This window comes from Colius striatus, chromosome 8 (assembly GCF_028858725.1).
Source record: "Colius striatus isolate bColStr4 chromosome 8, bColStr4.1.hap1, whole genome shotgun sequence".
Lineage (NCBI taxonomy): Eukaryota > Metazoa > Chordata > Aves > Coliiformes > Coliidae > Colius > Colius striatus.
Window position 1 is genome coordinate 21,102,814 of NC_084766.1, and position 19,542 is coordinate 21,122,355.

General features: G+C 43.1%; 1 protein-coding gene across 4 annotated transcripts; it reads left to right on the top strand.

Annotated features, from left to right (window-relative positions):
- The first annotated feature begins 425 nt into the window (after positions 1 to 425).
- RPP30 (ribonuclease P/MRP subunit p30) lies at positions 426 to 19,256 on the top strand. 4 transcript variants are annotated; one of them, XM_062001416.1, is made up of 11 exons: positions 426 to 507; positions 1,441 to 1,496; positions 1,817 to 1,873; positions 2,527 to 2,601; positions 3,153 to 3,224; positions 9,282 to 9,371; positions 11,419 to 11,535; positions 15,013 to 15,042; positions 15,465 to 15,502; positions 16,640 to 16,719; positions 18,634 to 19,256. In XM_062001416.1, exons 1-11 carry the CDS (start codon positions 426 to 428, stop codon positions 18,741 to 18,743), a joined length of 807 nt encoding a protein of 268 aa, XP_061857400.1. In that variant the 3' UTR covers positions 18,744 to 19,256. The 4 variants fall into 4 exon arrangements, with proteins under 4 accessions (XP_061857400.1, XP_061857402.1, XP_061857401.1 ...); XM_062001417.1 differs by having other exon boundaries at positions 437 to 511; XM_062001418.1 differs by lacking the exon at positions 11,419 to 11,535.
- The last annotated feature ends 286 nt before the right edge of the window (positions 19,257 to 19,542 follow it).

Genomic DNA, 19,542 nt, shown 5'->3' on the forward strand with positions numbered 1-19,542 from the left:
CTCCGCGCCGTGCCGCCGCCGCCTCGGCTGGCAGCGGACCGAACGCTCAGGCTTACTCCAGAGCGAGGGCTACTCTCCTCCGCAGCCCAGCCTGATCTTCCCCAGAGCCCGGTTTGATCTTCCTCTGAGCCTCGCCGGAGCCCTAAGAAATTCACCACACGGGCTTTACCCTGGGTCACAGCAGCCCTTTGCACGAGCACCTCCGGCCGAAGAGTACCCCCCACAATGTGAAAGAGCCGCTCCGTTCCCATAGGCGGGTCTGTAAATGCGGCCGGCGAGGCCCGCCGGGCGGACTCGCGTCCCGCCGGACGCCAGCTCCTGCTCACCCGGGCACGGAGGGGACTACAAGTCCCAGGCTGCCGCGGGCCGGAGGGGCGGTGCTGGGTGGTGTGTCCCGTCCCGCTCCGCGCCGAGCCGCCCAAAGCATGGCTGGTTTCGCCGATCTGAACGTGCCGCAGGGCTCGGACAGGAAGGGGCTGCAGAGCCTGCTGGAGGCTGCAGCGCACCGTGAGTCCGTGCCCCTCCGGCACGGCGGGAGCGGGCAGAGCGGCGGGGCTGGGGCTCGGGCCGCGGGGCGGGTGGGCCCGGCCGGGAGGGCAGCGGGAGGCGCGCAGCTGCTGGTGTCAGCGTGACCCGAGTCTCCTGGCTGGGTATGCTCGCTCCGTAGGCTAAACCTGCCCGGCAGCATCCCTGCGGGTCGCGTTCCCTCCTGTTCCCCTCCGCTCTCCTGGCTGCACGGGCGCTTTTCTGCCAGTGACCAGGATTGAGGCCTTTCCAGTACTGAGTAGCAGGGAAAGCTCTGTGCCATGGAGGCTGTGCCTGGATGCCCTAGTGTAACGTTTTCCCAGCGTGGACACGTTTTTCTGCCTGCAGTTTCTTACGGCCTAAATATTTTTTGTGCAGAATGACTGCAGCTAAGTGCTGCCTGCCCAGGCATTGAGGGCTGCTTTGTTTTTGGCAAGCATACCGTCTTTCTCAGATCCCTTCCAAACGAGACCTTTTCATCAATTTTGTCAGCATCATTTGGAATGCTCACTTGGCATTCTCCTGTAACTATATTTCTCATAGCTCTGCATTGTCTGCAATGTTAACAGCTATCCAGAGTATCCTTAGATATTTTCCCTAAAGTAATCAATGGGAGCAAAACAGGGCAAAGTCTTTGGAGACTTCAACCCCAAGTGTTCATGCTCATAAAGCTCTACCATTGAGAAGTGTTGTCAGAGCTTTGTCAGGGCTGGGATGTATTAAAAGGTAGACTTTAAAAAAAAGTAAGCCACGTTTCAGATTAATTAATCTTCAGAAAAAAATAATGTGAGAGGTGACTATACATATAGTTATTAATTTTCATTTAAGTGGTGAGGACTTAACAGATTTCTGTTTAGATTCATTTCCATTAGTTTACAGCACAAAGTATTCTTAATGTGTGTTCATTTTTTTCAGTGGGCTATTCTGTAGTTGCTCTGAATCATGTAATCGATTTTAAAGAAAAGAAACAGGTAATTTGTGGTGGTGTTCTTTGTTCTTATTGTGTTTTTTCTTATAAACCTACATGCCTTATTACATGTTCCCAAAGAGCTTTATCTGTAGAATCCACATCTAGATGCAAATCCAAATGTCTGCATTTGCGTCAGATGTCCCATTTTATAATTTAGTATAACTGCCCTGGAGTTAACTTTTAATATAATCCCTATATTGTCCCTGGGAAATAGTTTTGTTAGCACAGCAAATTCCATTTTAGAATGGGAACACAGGTTTCGTTTACACTGTGGATTTAACCCATGGCGTTTTGAATAACTTTGCTTTGTTATCTTTTAAGGATATTATCAAGCCGGTATCTCCTTCAGAGTTGTTTCCATCTCTACCTATTGTACAAGTAAGTATAGTTAAATTTCTTCTATGTAATATTATTACAATTTTACCTTGATGTATTTGTATCTGTGATTTTGTGTATTGCACATTAATTAAAAAAGAGCAATTTGTCCATTGTTAAAGCCCCCAGCACTTGCTCTACTCATTATTCTAGAAATTGTGAAAGGAAATGCTTCATCTGATAGTTTTCTTTTTTAACCTTCTTGATGTTGAGTAATTGCAGTATAGTTCTTGAAAATGAAGTTTCGGAAGTAACTTCCTGGTTTTAATGGAGCAAGATTTGGATATAATGAACCAATCTGTATTACAAATCACTGACGTTTGTCAATTCAGGAATTGCTTTTGCTTGCAGTTGTGACCTGCCTGGGGAACCACAGCAGTGTTAAAACCTACTCAGTTTTTCTGCATGGCTTGACATTTTTTTTCTTTATTTTTGTTATTGATTCTTCCTCAGAGCAACACCAGGACTTGAATGGGTGGGTGTAACATCAAATGTATCAACGTAAAATAGAGAAGTCTAACTACAGACTTTAGAAGACGAGTCTAGGCATGAATATGAGCGAGTGTTGTGTTCTTTTTATTGCAGATAGAGTGAAAGTCACAACAAATTTTTGCTCTGGACCTTTTAAAGTCTCTTGTATTATTTCCTTTTTGTAGGGGACATCTAAAAGAATTAAAGTCTTAACCCGGCTGACTCTTGTCGTTTCTGATCCTTCCCACTGTAATCTCTTGGTAAGTATATTTAGTGTATTAATTTTCCAGTTTTTGTTTTCTTTTGTCAATGAATGAGTCAAATTTTGGAAATAATATGGGGAGAGCTTTGTGGATTTTATACTTGGTAGTGATTTCTCAGTTTGTGATTTTAGCAAATAATGTGATCGTTAAGAGATACAGATTCACTAGACTGTATATGGCTTCTGTTGATCATTTGTCAATGTGAGACAACAGTTCTGTGGCTTGATTCTTTTGTTTGATTTTTGGACTTCTACGATTAATCTAGAAGACTGTGAGCAACCTCTGCATCTGATTATGTTTTAGTGCTATGTGATCGAAGCAAAAGGTGTAAGTGCCTTGCTAGGTGGGTGGGACAGGCCTCAAAAGGAGAATGAATGACTTCGCAGTATGGCTAACAGCAGAGATCTGCTAGGTAACTGCTTATTATTGGGTTTGTTTTAGTACTTGAAAGTGAAAAGGGGATTTTCTTCTCATTATTTTGATTGTAATCATGTGTAGCTTTGGAATCTGTCAGAATTCAAGGTCGTGATTGTTTCATCCTTTTGTAGAGATCAACATCTGCAAATATAAGGTTGTATGACATCATAGCAGTATTTCCAAAGACTGAGAAACTGTTCCATGTGAGTACAATCTGGTCAGTAATGCTCATTCAGTAATGCTTAATGCCTTGGGCTAGTTTGAGTACATGTTTTGTTTTGATTTTGTGTCCTTTCATACAGCCCTGCATGTCATGGGGCTAATTAAGCAACAGAAGCTGCCTGCTCACTTGATAGGCTGAGGAGATTGGGAGGGATTGTGGGAGGCTGCAAGGCCTTGAGGTGATGAGTGAGATCTGAAACCTCTACCTGATGAATGGACATGGTATGCCCCATCCTGTGGTTTTCTTTGTGGATCTTGTACTCTGTCGAGTGTGAGTCTCTCTAGTGAGGAGAGAAAACATCCTTTTTTTTGGGGGTGGGTTTTTTTTTTTTCCTGAGGAGGAGAGAGAAAGAGACACTATCAGTATATAGAAATCTTCTGTCTTGAACTTTAACTTCTCAAACTCTGACAACTTCCCCAAGACACATTTTTTACCTTCTGTTAGCTCTAGCTGTTCCTGATCTTGGAAATTCCAAAGATAGTGGGAGGATTTTGAAGTGGAACTAATGTAGTTCTGAGAGTTGCTTTACTGCTTTCAGTCATAGGTCTTCTCTTGGAATTTCATCAGAATTAATAGCTGATCTCTCTTTAATTTTTCCTTTCATTTCTTTATTTTTAAATCAAAAGGGGAGCAAGAGCTTACAAGACAGAGCTAGTTCCAGTTGTCATAGCATCTTACAAAAAGATATAATAAAATTTTCAGAAGTAAACATGCCTGATTAAATGTAACAGCTCTTGCTCCATTGCCAGACTGATGTTTCTGCTTTTTTTTTCAGTGCTTTGGGTGCTCAAGTTGAGTGAGAGAAGCTTCACTTCTGTGACTTCATGATATGTTACTTTGTCTGCTGAGAAATGCAGATATTTTGAACAAACTCCCCAATACTCTGTTACCTCAATCATTTTTAGAAAAACAAGGTGTGGCAAGTGCCTTTGGCCATGAACTGGTTTGGTTCATTTCTGGTGTTTGTCCAAAGAAGATATTTATTTCATGTGCACTAATTTGTTAGCTGTTATTAGTAGCACCAAGCATCATTGTTTTTCAGTTTTTATCAATAGCTGCTACAGCTTGAATAGACCTTTCCTACCAGAAAAATTCCTAATTTTAGAACACCATCTAAGGCAGAACGATCTCAGCGTGGCTTCTTGGGTGATAGGTGTTCTCTTTGTCTCTAACATTTTTAATTCATTTATTCTCAAATACTTGACAACAGCTGATGCATGTAGGCACAAATGTGGTTTGGACCAGCCAGCTTGAATAGAGATGGTAGGGACAAGTTAATGCAGCTGGCAAGCTACTGCCAATTATCAGAAACAGGTGCTGCAGGTTAATCAATTGGGCCCTGGGTGATCACATGGGCAGAAGCAGCATATAAGGAAGTAGCCAGCAAAGGAAGGTTGGCTTTGATTCAACTCTGTTGGTTGTACTATGTTGTCCGTGTATGTCTCTGCACGTGCATTACCTAGCCTCTCTAAATCTTTGAATGAATATTGCTTGCACCACTACAACAGATGCATGTAAAAGAAGCATGTTGGGGTTTTTTTGAGGGAAAAGGCTGGTCATGGTTTAACACCAGCTAGCAACTAAACACCACACAGTTGTTTGCTCACTCCTCCCCACAGTGGGATGGAGGAGAAAATCAGAAGAGAAAAGTGAGAAAACTCATGGGTTTAATAAGTAAAGCAAAAGCCATGCACACCAGGAAAGCAAACTGAGGAATTCATTCCTCACTTCCAACAGACAGGCAGGTGTTCAGCCATCCCCAGGATAGCAGGACTCCAGCACATGGCATGGTTACATGGGAAGACAAATGCCATCATTCCAAATGTCCCCCTTCCTCCTTCTTCCCCCCAGCTGTATTTGCTGAGCATGACACCAGATAGGCTGGGATATCGTTGGGGTCAGCTGTCCTGGCTATGTGCCCTCCCAACTTCTTGTGCACCCCCAGCCCACTCACTGGTGGGGTGGTGGGAGAGGCAGAAAAGCCCTTGACTCTAAGCACCACTCAGCAGTGCCAAAAACATCCCTGTGTCAACAGTGGCTTCCAGCACAAATCATCATACGATCACAGAATGGCAGGGGTTGGAAGGGATCTCTAGAAATAATCTCTTCCACCCCTCTGCTAAAGCAGATTTCCCTTGATCAGGGGGCACAGGAACATGTCCAGGAGGGTTTTGCAAACCTTTGGAGAAGAAGATTCTACACCTACCCTGGGCGGCCTGTGCCAGGGCTCCCTCAGCCTCACAGGTGAAAGAAGTTTTGCCTTGTGTTTAAGTGGAAGTTTTTGTGTTTGAGCTTATGTCTGTTAGCCCTTGTCCTGTCACTGGACACTAGGGAAAAAGGTGTCACCCAATCCTCCTGACATCTACCCTTTAGGTACTTACAAGTGTTGATGAGATTCCCCGTTAGTCTTCTCTTTTCTAGGCATAACAACCCCAGTTCCTGCAGCCTTTCCTCATAAAAAAGATGCTGCAGTCCCTTGATCATCTTGGTGGCCCTGCACTGGACTCTGTCCAGCAGTTCCCTGTCCCTCTTGAGCTGGGGAGCCCAGAACTGGACACAGGACTCCAGATGAGGCCTCACCAGGGCAGAGCAGAGGGGGAGGAGACCCTCCCTCTACTTGCTGGACACACTCTTCTTAATACACACCAGAACGCCAAATCCAGAAAATAACCCATACTAGCTACTCTGAAGAGAATTTTCTCTGTCCCAGCCAAAACCAGCACAGGGCTCTCTCGTTTAAGGGTGGTTTATTTTCAACTGTATCATAAGTTCTGCTGCAGTTGGAAATCCATCTGTGACAGCATTTAACATGGCATAAACAGCTACTCTTTTCTGCAGGTCCCTATCTGCTCTGCTGGTGAGGCTGCTGGCTTAGCTGCATGGCAGTTTGGTTGAAGGAACAGGCTTTTGGCTGAAAAGCAACCTGAACTTTTGCCAAGTTACTTTGCAGGCAGGTCCACTTTCCCGCTGTAATTTAGCATTCATCCAGGTGGGTAGTTGTGCTGGCACAGGGAAGATGGATGTGCTCTGGGCAGGCCAAAGCACACAGCACCCATTTCAGCTGACACTCTTGCAGGTGATGGTCAGTGTGTTAGGAGGGAAGCAGGGTTGTTGCTGAGACCGTCTTCATTGCTTCCATGCTGGCAGCACCTTGAGCTGGAGAGGGAGTCCAAGCATGTTTCTTGCAAAATTCATGAAGTGAAAGACTTCATCCCTTCATATTCAGGGAAGATTTGTATGTTTGGTTTTTGTTTACAGATTTGAGGTTTTCTAACTCACTGTGGAGAGCTGTGTCAGTTTTGTAGAGGTGTCAACAGGGAATCTGGTGCAAGTGACTTTGATCATGGAGTTTCAGCATATATCTCTGTCTCTTAATGGCTCATGGCTTTTTCACTGTTAAGGATAAAGCCTTCTAGAGTGAGGCTTGAATGACAAATTAGCTTTATATTTTAAAATTGGCTGGTAACAGCCTTAATTTGAGAGCATCATCTTCTCACCAATAAGGTGGCACTTGGATTATTCTCCATAGACCAGGATGTTTCATGTTTTAGTAAAAGAAATACATGACCATTATAGATGTGTTCCAATTTCAGCATATCTCAAAAACAGTTTCTGCCCTTTTGTCATAAGCCAGGAAGCTTTTCTGTGACTGAGGTATGACACTGATATGTACTGAAAGATGTGCCCAAATTCTCCAGATAATTTATATCCTCAGAAGCCGTGTTTGCCAAGATAATTGTAAAACATGCTCCTTCTTTAAATCTCCAAAGAGGATTGTTTTGGGCTGCAACAGGAATGCCTGCTTCATGCCAGTAATAAAGTCTGTGCCTGTTGCTTTTCAAAACTTTTGCTTTTTAATATTGAGTGTTTTAATGATATTGGTTCTGTCTACTGTTTGTAAGCCGTTAGCAGATCACCAGTATCTAAAAAGTCTTGCTTATCTAAGTCTGAGGATGTAGTGCAAATATAAATGTCGGCTTTTATTCCTAAAATGTTTGCCAGAGCTTTCTTCAGGCCATTCAAGCAGCATCGGATGTGTTTGTGTGTGTCTGGAGTTCCCCAGCAGATGGGGCCCTTGGCTGCGGTGTGGGCGCTGTGCTCCCAGCTGCTGCAGAGCCATTTCTGTCTGAAGTTTTTGCACTTCAGATCCTTTCAGCGGGCACGGTGACCTTAACTTGCCTATATATGTGACTTGTCCAGGAGCCAAAGCTTGGATGAACATTGGAGTATTTGGAGAAATCTCCTCTCCAACTTTCCATGCAGTGCAGGAATTCCTATTTATGGGGAAGTATTTTCTTAATTTTGTGTTTTCCTTGGTGGTGTTTTCTGAATTGTTCTTGTCACTGTAATCATGTAGATAGCCTGGCATTTGGGTCACTCCTTTTCCCACTGCACTGAATTTGCAAAATGGAAAGGAGTTTTCCAGTGTTTCTGGAGCTGATTAGAAAGGCTTGTTTTCTCATCACATAGGACAACTTGCCTGTTTCTGATGTGTATTTTTGCTTTCCTTCATTTTCAGCTTTCTTTCTTCCTGAATTTCCTATGGTCTCACTGACATCTTTTCTAGGATGTGATTCAGAGCTGTTTGCTCTCTGCAGGTTCCTGTCAATCACTTCTGTCCAGGTGGTAGTTTGTACTCCAAGTAAGAAAAGGAGTAAAACTGACTGTAGTAGGCCTAAACTTACGCATGCAAGTCCGATTCAATGCAGTATATTCCAACTGTGTCCTGTCTAACAGGGTTGGTAAAGGTAGGGCATGAAGGTAAAGTTTAGTCTGAATGGCCTGGTACAGACATTTTAACATCAAAAACCTTGTAGTTTGCTGGATCTTTGAATTGTCTGCATGTGTGCTGTGGGTCTCCTGTCTAGGAGGTAGTGCTCTCATCAGCTAAGAAATATTCCCGAACCTGGGCCTCTGCTCTCATCTCCATTCAAATGTCACGTGAACAAACTGATGGGATACTTGTTTGCAAAGCAGTGTCCTGCCTTGACAGAGCAGCCCAGCCCGGGGCCTTCCCAAATCCCCCTCCAGCTCCTGTGTGGTACGAGGAAGGCTGAGTGACTGGTATCTGGTCCAGGTGTGTTTGGAGGAGTTGCTGACAGGTTTCTGAATGCAGAGACTTCCCCGACATGGAGACAACTATTTTTCAGGTTCTTCAGCCCATTTCATCTCCCAGTGCTACTTACAGACATTAATCTGTCCCTATGTAGTCATCTTTACGGGGTAGGCATATATAATTCCTACGTATCTTGTGTACATGATGTTATATGTAAAGGAAGAGCTGTCTTTTGTCTGCACTCTCTGCATGTCAGTGTATAAATTCTCTACCTTTTGTTCATTCTTTGTCTTTTACTACAGACTTCAAGTTGTGGTGCAAGTTCAAAGCTCTGCTTTTGAACTGTAACCTTTGTTGCAATCTTCAGACTGCTCCGGATACTTGGCTTTTGGGAAGGGCTGCACATTCCTCACCCAGCCAGGAAAGTGAGGCCCTGTGAATTGGCCTGTAGCACTGGGCATGAAACGCTACTAGTCACTGCCTAAAACTCTTGTTTTTCTTTCAGTCTTTTCACAATTGCTTCTGGTAAAAATAATTAATCCTGAAAACAAAGAATTACTACACTGGAATTAGACTGATGGAGTCAGGGGCAGTTCCTGGGCTATTCCCTTTGTAAACAGGAGTTGTCCTTCATTAACCGAGAGTTCTTTTGCCAAAAAACAGCACTGCTGCTGCATATTCTATGTCATTTAAAAACAAATAAACATATAGAACCATATAAAAGACTTGCCTTTGAGTTGGCCATTATTTCATTGGAAACATAGTTCTGTGAGTAAGGGAGGGCTTGGGTTTTACTGTCAATACTGCCATACTGTTTTATTGGCATACCTACCAGGCATAGTACCTCTTCATTTTAAAACAAAACTCAATCTGGAAAGGTATTTGTTGTATTAAGAAGCAAAAGAGAATATTAGTGCACTTAAAGTTGGTTATGCATTTTTTTGTCATGTCTAATAATCTATTCCTATGTGTTTGCTGCAGATCGCTTGCACAACTCTAGACGTGGATCTGGTCTGCATAAATGTAACAGAAAAGCTGCCATTCTACTTCCGAAGGCCCCCTGTGAATATGGTAAATTTACATTTAAATTGTTTTCTTGCTGTTAGAGTGACATTAAATACTGAATTTGAGTTTAATTCCCTGCCATTGCCCTCCTACCAGTCCCATCCAAGTGGTTCTTTTTTTTTCTTGCACAATGTATAGTGTTGCTTCAGATGTCCTTTGCTTCAAGGTCTCCACCACAGCATTTAATACACAGTGATGTATGTCCTTTCTTCTTCTGCCTTCTTAAGTGGAGGACAGGAACAAGTGGTGTTCCCAAGAAATGGAACCAGAGCCTAAGGCCACTACTAATACTAAGCAGTGAGATGTGGTAAGATTGCTGACTAAGATGCTTCCCAAACCAGAAGTGGTACAGCTGTGTCAGAACGGATAAACAGCTCTGTGATTTAAAAGACAGGAGAATGTGAATGACAGTGTAAATTTGGGAGAAGGATGTCGTGCCAGTTATTCGGGGGACAACTGTGTTGAATCCATAGACAAAGGAATATCTTGTCAAATGAACCAAATGTGGAATTGCTAAATATCTGCTGTGGGACACAAGATGACTATCAGCATGGATCAAATATTTTATTGATACAGTTCTTCCTGCTGTTGGTGATTTGTCAGAAAGCTTAATCTGAACATGCTCTTATTTTTTCCTCTGAGTATATGTCAGGGTTCACTCCACATGGGCATTCCTGGCTGATCTAGTCAGTGCATAAAAATTTAAATTTGGAACTGGCTAGAAATCCTACTTCCTCTTCTACAGAAAGTTTGACCTAGAATAAAAATTAACTAGAATTAAACCTGTAACAGAACAAAAGTACTACTTTGGAATTTACTATAGACTAAGAACTTTAACGTTCTACTTGGAATAACAATTGTGTACCCCAGCTGCCTAAAACTCCAGCAGTTGACCCAAGTGAGGAGCTGGGTGGCTCTTGAAGTCCTGCATTTGGAGACATTTTCCTTTGAAGCTACCTCTCAGCAGCCAAATTCCCAGCTTCAAGGCAGTCTGTCAGTTGGACTGGTTTTGTGTATCCTGGAGCATTCAGTTTTGGTTGTTGTGATGCCAGACACACAGATTGGCAGACAACTGAAGTGGTGGGGATTAGGTTAAAAGTCTGCTTGACTGGAAGTTGGTGTATTGCTATCACCTGTTCTGGCCAATTCAGGCACCTTTTCATGTATGCAGATGTCATGCCAGTTTTGTGTAATACATTTGATGTGTACATAACTTCAGTTGCACTTGCGTGCAGAGGTCACGCACGGATGGGAGCTTGGGTAATTCCATCTCTTTTCAGTTACTGGACTCAAAGAATTAACATTGCAGCGTTTTTAAACAATATGAATATAAACCATAGAGTAACATTTCAGGAAAATATAGTGTAGGCCATGAAACAAAGATATTCTGGCTTTATCTGTATCACTAACTCGTGTCCTATAGCAAGTCGCTTAACCTTTTTCTGTGTGTTTGTGAAATCACTGGGCTTTTGATGAGGCACTTTGACAGATAGCAAAGGATTTAAAAAGCAGCTCAAAATATAATCAGTATGATTGTTTGGAACCTCTCCTGTGACTCACTGTTATTTAACATTGTCATAAATACCAGAGTATACTGAGAGACAGAAGAAAAGGGTTCTCATTGCCGCTTTCGTGCAGATTCCTCATCTGCAAGGTGTGGGCACTGTGGGAAGCAGTGGTCTTCCTTACAGCAGGTTCCAGGGCTAGAGAAGGAGAGTCCTCAAAATTTCCAGACTTGTTTCTGACCAGCAGTGTTTACCTGTCTCCTGAACTCCACAATAATGGAAAGCCAATTAACAACTAATAAGTGGCTGGTATTTCTTTATTAAACCTCATCCCAAGATCCAAGTACACAAATCTGGTGTACAGTGAAACCTTCACCTTGTCTCTTTCAAGTTGTGCTATGCTCTTGCTGGAACAATTCTACCTTATGGGTTTTTTTTAATATATGACACAGTTAAACTGAGAATAAAGTACATCAATAATAGACAGCAGTTGTTAGATTGTTGTGCTTCTCCCCTTTTGATTTTTGATCACTTGCTTTCATGTGAAGGCAATAGATCGAGGCATTTACTTTGAACTTCTTTACACGCCTGCCATCAAAGACTCCACAATGAGAAGATACACAATTTCAAATGCGATCAGCCTGATGCAGATCTGCAAAGGAAAGGTAAGCTCCCAAAGTGAAAGCAAGCTAATTAATTCAATTCCGATTCTTCTGGAGTTGTACAGATTGAGCCATTTTAAATGAGTTTGTTGCTGGGGTTTCTGAAGCTGTGACAGAATCTTTACCTACTAGTACAAGGACACAAGCTAGCTCAAGGTACCTCCAGCCATGCACTGCTGTGTGCTGCTTTCTGAAGCTGTGAAACCATTAGGTTCTTTTTTCAGAGCAACCTATTTGTTATGGTACCTAATACCCAAAACAAAAAGCATCAGAGAAGAAAAAGCAGGGATCTAAGAATTGCACTAGACCTGAAATCCACATATCTCTTTAAAATCCACCATTTCAAGTTTCTGCTTGACCAGAAGCTTTTTTTGTGATGGTGTACCTTGAATGTGGGGGATAGAAAATAAAAAGATTTCTACTTTTTTCTTATTTTGTGAAATGTTTAGTAAATTCTCAATGTACAAAACAGAGCAAACAGCTAGCTGGCTATCAGCCAGGGTTTGCTGCAGTCAGAGCAGCTGCATTCTTCCCTGCTACTGAAACCTAAGGAAGAACTAAGGCTTGCAGATGAAATGCCTGTAATCCATTGCTTTCATACCTTACCTCCTCCCAGGCTGCCAGGCTAAGCTGCCTGTCATGCTGGGTCCTCTCAGGCCATGTTGTTTGTTTTTTTTCAAACAGGGAAACATATCATAATACATACCCAAGTTAAAAGAGATTATAGCTCCCATCACCTTTATTGAAACGGCCTTTGCTGCACTTAGGTAGTCCAGAGAAGCCAAAATTGGCATTGCCCTGCAAATCTGGTCTGAAGTGGGATATACATTTTGGAAGGCCAATTAAAAGCAGATTCATCATTACCATAGTTCCCCCTGGCATGGCAGCCCATTTTATAGGACAGCAGAGTGGGTCAAACAGATTAATTCCCCTGATGCTACAGAAAGTAAGTATTTGCATGGCCTTTCCTGAGAAGCACAGGTCTGGGAGTTAATAGCACAAAATACTGACCTGGAAATGAGATAGACACGCAATCCCCCATCCTTTGGGTTTCCTTTTTGCCAGTGCTTCTCTTTCCTCTGTGCAGTTAGAGAAGCGCATCTCATGTGGTGGTTGATTTGCAGAGGACCAGTTGAGCTGGTGTCACAAACAGCAAGTGAGATGTTTGGGTGCTCAGTCACTTCTTCATCTGTCATTCTAGGTCATCTGTGCCTGGGAGGTAAATCAGCTGGAGCTGGGCATTACAAGTTGTTAGGCATTGGAAGAGCTGGGAGAGGACTCGTAGCTTGACTTGATGTTTTTGCCTCTGGGCTCAGTACCAGGTGGACTAGCAGATGGTTGTTAGCCCTCACAGGCAGTTTGTCTCCATGATTTCTGTAAAGGCCTTTTTTAACAAGACATAGGATGGCTCTTCCATAGGCTACATGCATTGGCACCTGGCATGTAGCTCCTGCCTTCTGTAACTTATAGTTGCTGAACTTGTAGCAGCTTTTAGATCCTTTTGTACTTCCTCTCTTGTAGTAGGGCAGAGAAACTTCCCCAAATTTACTGATGTGCTCAGAGCTGGCATTGAATGGAGTCCTTAAAATGTGTAAAAATGCTCAGGGAATGAGGGAGGGACTCGCCTTCCTTGCCAGACAGATGATGTGCACAGGCCTTTAACTCCCATGGTTTGGTTACTGACTGTGGGTACTATGCCTTGAGCCATGTACTGAGCATCTGCTGTCTCCTTTACCTGGGGAGATAATGTTTTGCCTTTGAGTTTCCTCCCTTTAGTCCTTCCCTTGCAATTGCCTCTGCCTGCCTCTCCTTCACTTGTTAGCAGTGCTTTACTTGTCTGCTCTCATCTCCTGTCTCACTGGAAGGCAGTTACCTTTGAACCAGGCAGAGCACATCTCCAATGCATAGCAGTGAACCACAATCCTGGCTGGTTCAGGATGGCTCACACAGCTGCTCTGGGAGCTCCCCTGAGCCTAGAACACAGACATTGGTTGCTGCAGCTCAGAGCAGGAGACTTGAATTTTCACAGTAAGCTTTTGCAGTCAGCACCACTGAAGCTTGGAAGCACCCTTGGGATCCACAGTGCACTCATTTTAAAGGTGAACTATGAAGAAAGTGTCCTAGGCGCCATCATGATGAATACTCCTAAATCGCTTTGTTGTCTGTATTGCTTCTGCTTTAGCTTTCCTTATGTTAAGGCAGAGCTGTCTGTCCCATCCTCTCCTCCTCAGCACATGAAGAAACCTTGGACACAGTGCGAGCATGCAGTTGTTTCCATGCAAGTAGCTCTTGCATGTAAACAGCATGTAAATGCTGAGTTCCAGATGTGCACAGTGCACTTTCTTCCATTATCTGCCCTGCTTCTTGTGTGGGAGGTGGCAGGACAAGCAAAGCAGTGCAGGGAGGACGTCACAAGCCCCATTTTGTGGCCAGAGGTGGTGTGATGTGTTGGTGGTACTGACCAAAAGGGAAAGTATTTCACTGCCTCAGTACAGTTCTTGTTACCACTCACTCAAGCAGGAATTCCCAAAGCCTTTTATTTCAGTATAATAAAAGATTCAAGGCATTTTTGCTGCTGATGCAGTTTCCACCTGTGCAAAAGTCTCCCCGTGGATGGGCATCCTTGGAGGTTTAGCATCAGAAGAATGTTGGCAGTGGAGCTGTGGTATCTGCCAGCCTCCAATCAGTCACAGACCTGTTCTGCAGAAACACTTTAGGAGAGAAGGGGGAAGAGTGTGTCTGCCTGGTGATTTTCATGGGGATGCCAATGTGGAGGGAAGTGAGTCTATGGCATGATTGTCAGCCACTGCCTAGCTGCAGACAGGTTTCCTGGACTACTGTGAGTTTGACTAAGGCCATCATGCATGTTGAGGTTAGGATTAAGTTGTACTGCCACACAGAGAGTAGCCTGAAAATTTTGGAGCACCATAGTGTCTAAAGGCACTACCTATAAGCTGTTTCTGGGGGATTCTAAATCCATTTCTGTTACAGCTCAGGCAAAATTGTCATCTATGTGCAGCCTCTTTCAGCCATTGTAAATAAAGAAGACAGTTAAAACACTGTATGCAACTCTACATTTCTTCTTTACCCTTAAGGTCCCTTTAAAGTCCACTATGGGAGATACTGATTGATAGGTGCTTGCTTAGAGCCATCACTCTGCCATTTGTGCTGCTTAGCCTGTCCCTCTGAAAGGCACGGTGCTTATCCAGCTCACATTTCTCCAAGAGATTTGTAACTGCAAGGGAGGACTAGTCCCTGTGCCTCTCTCTCTGTAGGGGACGGGGAGATAACCAGATATCCCCAGATTAACATCCTCACCCTGCTAGAGCTCACTTCATCTAAGGGCATCAAATACTCTGATGTGTAATTGGGCTCTGAGCCTGAACTAAGCTAACACTCAAAAGTCTTTGCTGCTTGCTCATGTTTTAAATTTGTTGATGCTGTCTGACAGGTAAACACTTGTTTTCTTTTGTTTTCCAGAACATAGTTATATCTAGTGCAGCTGAAAGGGTAAGTCCCAGACTTATTTTTAAGTCAGAACAATTTGAGGATTTACTTGTGGCTGAAAATACAGATTTAAATGTATATTAAACCTATAGAAATTGTAATTTTAAATATGGTTGCAGTCTTGTAGGGATTTTTAATCAATCTGTTTTACCGAAGGATTGTATTCCGGAGTTTGGGGGTTTTTTTCTGTTTGGTTAGGTAGGGGTTTTTTGCTGCTATGGTATTATCCATGACAATTTTCTCCCAGATGAGGCCTCTGTTTTCCAAAATGATAGTATTTACTTGATTTCCCAGTGCACCTTCAGCAGCTTGCTGTTATGTAGCATTAAATCTTGCTTTCCAGATAGCCCTGTCCTGCCTGCTCACACTCTGTCAGCCTGCAAAAGTGTGCATGCATGCATTCAACCATCTTTGTTTTGTTTTAGCCTCTAGAACTACGAGGTCCTTATGATGTGGCTAACCTGTATCCTTTTTCCAAGTCAAAGACAGCACTTAACAGGAACGTGGAGATTCAAAGTAGTCTTGAAATACTTCCGTCCTTTACACTCCTTTAACGTTACACAGTGATACTTGTTGGTGACCAGTTCAGTTAATCAGGGCTCTGGGTGTGGAAGGAGCAACAGATCTTGGTCATGGGGTGGCATGAGTAGTCACTGTAAATAGCAATGTCTGTCTGCAGCTGCAGGCATGTTTTGCTGTCATTTATACGTCTTTGATATCACATTGATATTGTGTGGGTATAAGTGGAGAAATGAATTAAAAAAACATTAAAAAAAAAATCTGTGGACACTGTGAACCAAACCAGAAATTATTACTTATGATCTCTAAGGTGCCCCATCTTTGGTAGAAGAAGCTATGAAATCATATTAAGAAAGGAAAAGTTCCTATCTGAGTGCTGGTTACTTCTAAATTTACCAATCCTTAGTTACCTGTGTGCCAATAAATAAATGATTATATTCTAGAAACCAAGGAGAGTATCTTGTCTCCCCTTCTTTTAGGAGTTCAGATGTGTTTTTACTACTTCCCCCTCCCAGCCCCATAAGCATGAGTCTGGACTGTCGCTTGGCAGGGGGGAGCATGCTCCAAGTTATGAGAACTGTGTGGGAGGGTGGATGGCCTGGAAGGATTTTATGTGTCATGTTTCCTTCCCTACTAAAAAGAGCAGTCAGGCTCAACCCAAATTAACATACCTAATCTGATGTCATCCCTGCCTAAGGGGGATGGGAGCTTTTCAGCAAAATGCTTTTATATCCGATAGCGCCCTTTCCCCAGAACTGAAATTTTCAGTGGGATAATGTTTTTTGCTTGAGTATGCATACAAAAAATCTTCCTGCATTGACAGACTTTTGTTATGTGCAGCTTCTTGTCTGGAAAACAGCAACGTTGCCAGGAGCTTTCGAGGAGGGCTGCTAGGGAATGGCAGCCAGGAGAACTGGGTGCCTGTGCCCTGCCTCTGGGTAACTGTATGCAAAATGTCACTTTGAGTTACAGCTTTGCTAATTCCCAGTTATTTGTAAAGTAAGCAAACCTATCATGCAGACAGACTTCCCTGTTCTGTTTGTTCCTTTCTGTGCGTTCTGATCCTGAGCAAAGGTGACAGAGGTTTGCTGTTTGGCCTGTCAGAGAGTGAAGCCAAGGCTGCCGTGTCTACCAACTGCAGAGCCACCATACTTCATGGAGGTAAGTGGAAAGCACATGCAAGCTCATCAAAGAAATGTGCACTTGTTAAACTAATTTCCTGTTAATGTATATTGTCCTAAAGTTCTGAAACCCTACAGAGCAAGTCAGCTCAGTGTTTTGAACATGCATGAAGAGGAGCTTGTGTGGCAAGGGTTTTTTATTTTCCCTAGTTGCTATGTTAGCAAATCAGTGGCTGAACTGATGGTGCTGTCTATGCTGGAGTACTCACTTAACCACATCAAGAAGTCATAAACTGTTTAACCAAAACACAGATCTGCATTGTGAAGCACAACAGGAAACTGTCCCATGGTTCAGAAGGGTTTGAGTGATCCTGATCTCAGTGACTCCAGTGGAAACTACACCATTTACTTCTGAGTGGTTTTTGTTTACCCTCTTGCAGCATGAGTGCAGAAACAACCTTTGCCAATGTCCCTTTCTGATAACCTCATTATGTGATCTGTTTGACTTGGTCTTCAGTGTGGGCCATTTCAAACAATGCAAAATCAAATCCCCTGAGTGCGTGCTGCTTAGAAAAAGTTGTTTCATGTAGTGTTCACCAGCTTGAAGTGCTTTGGTGAAACAAAACTTGCTTCTTTGTGCTCTCAGTAGAGGCAGCTCACAGTAGCTCTCTTCTACCAGCCTGTTTTTAATACATAGAAAGTAGAAATTTAGTTGTGTCCCTCTGTACTGGAAATCAAAAGCTTTCCACTTGCATTTTGTATCTTGGGGTCAGTGCAGCAAACAGATACGACAGTTTGTATTCCAGCAGTCACTTTAGACCCTTGCTTTCCACTGTAGCACCAATTTCTCCATCTCTTCTCTTTCACATGCTTATTTATTGGTTCTTAATGTTTCTTGATTTTTGTCATTGAATGAGATGGCAGTTTAACTTTGTGACTTAGTAGTTGCATCTAGGTCTTCTGCCTATGTCAGGGTTTGTTGGGTAGGTATGATTTCTAGTCACCTGCCCAACAACCTGAGTTTCTCTAAATCCTAAACACATGGTGGGATTTGGTTTGCATCTCTTGTTTCAGTAGAGCTGGGGCTTGAACCTGCTATAATTCACAGCAAGTAGCTCTGGTCTCTTGGAGAAAGACACACATCCACATGGAGACAGTATGTTGGAAGAATTTTACTCATTTATGTTGAATTTCTCAAGACTGTTATATATCTTATCTGTCACTTCCTTGTTCCCCAAAGAATACTAACACAGTAAGTAATCTCTGCAAGATTCTTGCAGAGCCTCTTTGCTAACAGAGTATTTGTAGGGAATGTCTCCTACCTCAAATTTTGCAGAGAAGCCTCCCACCAATAGTTAGGAAACTGGATTGGGCTTGCTCAGTTGTTTGGCAAGCACATGCAGAGTTTGTTAACATCACCCAATAGTGTTTTATGGTATTGCTGAGCATTCTGTAAAGAAAATATTTTTGAGTACCATACAGACACTTGGTATGTATAGGAGAGCCTCTGCTAGTATGGCTGTGCCAGCATAGTCTAAGAATCTTAGGGCATGTCAATACATTTTGTAATATTTTGTTTAAGAATGGGATGTTTTGCTCAGAAATACAGAAGTTCTTTTGACAACGCTTCAAGAACATGTCCTTTTTTGAATGTTGAACTGATTAAGCCCAGTTTCTTATATCTGCAGCCCATAACCTCTACAGACCTCAGGTTTCCCTGAGGTTTGCTGTAATTCTACACCCACCATTGAATTGTCTCCTTTAGTATCCCCACTCCGTAATGCAGTGTATCCCTGGCTCCTATCCATGCAAGTTGTTTACCTACTCTGTGTGCTGAAGACACGTTGACCTGTGCTTTGGGGCATGTGCACCTGAAATGAGTATTCAGGGAAATAATGCATTAAATACATGTGTCATTTTTTTTTGTAATGCAGCTTCTGCTTGTGTATTCCAGAGACTCGGAAGAGTGCCTGTGGGGTAGTGTATACGGTGAAGAAGCCTCGCAAGGTTGAGGAGGAAGAAACAACGGTGCCAGCCTGCAAAAAAGCTAAGACTCAAGCTTGAGGACTGAACCAGCTGCCAACAGGAGACTCCATCCCATCTTTACCCAGTGTTGAGTCTTCCCCCACCCTCCAGCCAGCCTGCTTCCTCCCTTACTACTTTAACCTGGAGAAAAATTATTCTTCTGGTGTTCAAGTGAGGAGAGCTGTGGGAATGAGACTGCTGAATAGTAGATCACCACATCTGAAAGGGCTCTTACCAAGGATAGGAGACTGTCTGTCCTTCCTCTCTTAGGTCTTCTGGAATCAGTGCAAACTCAACACCATGTTTCTAGTCTGTGGAAGTTTTCAGTTGTACAAATGCATTCCATTTTTTATTAAAAGTGTTTCTAACGGCACATGCCTTCAAAATCTGGCTCTTATGGTTTCACAAGTTTTGAACACATCTCTGTACTAAACCTTACACCCACAAGCCAATAGATGAAGTTTACCTTCAGTGGCCTATGAGGAGTTAAAAAAAAAAAGTAAATAAACTGTTTTCCATTGTGTTTTGTGATTAATGGCAATAAAGCAGATCCCGAGGTCTGTCAATTGGTAGTAGGTAGCTTGGATTTGTCTTACAGGACTGACTGACCTGACCTGCCAGACACATGCCCCAAAGGCCATCCTTGTCCTGCAGCTCTTGAAACCAACGTGAGATGATTCCTGCACATGGTAAGGAAGAGTCCAAGGTTACACTGAATGCATGCTCAGCATGGTCTGTTGCAGTCACTGCCTAACAGCTGTCTCACCTAGGCCTGAGCAGTCTCCATGTCACATCATTTTTACTGCATCGTTTCCTTCTTTATGTCCTGGTCTGGCCT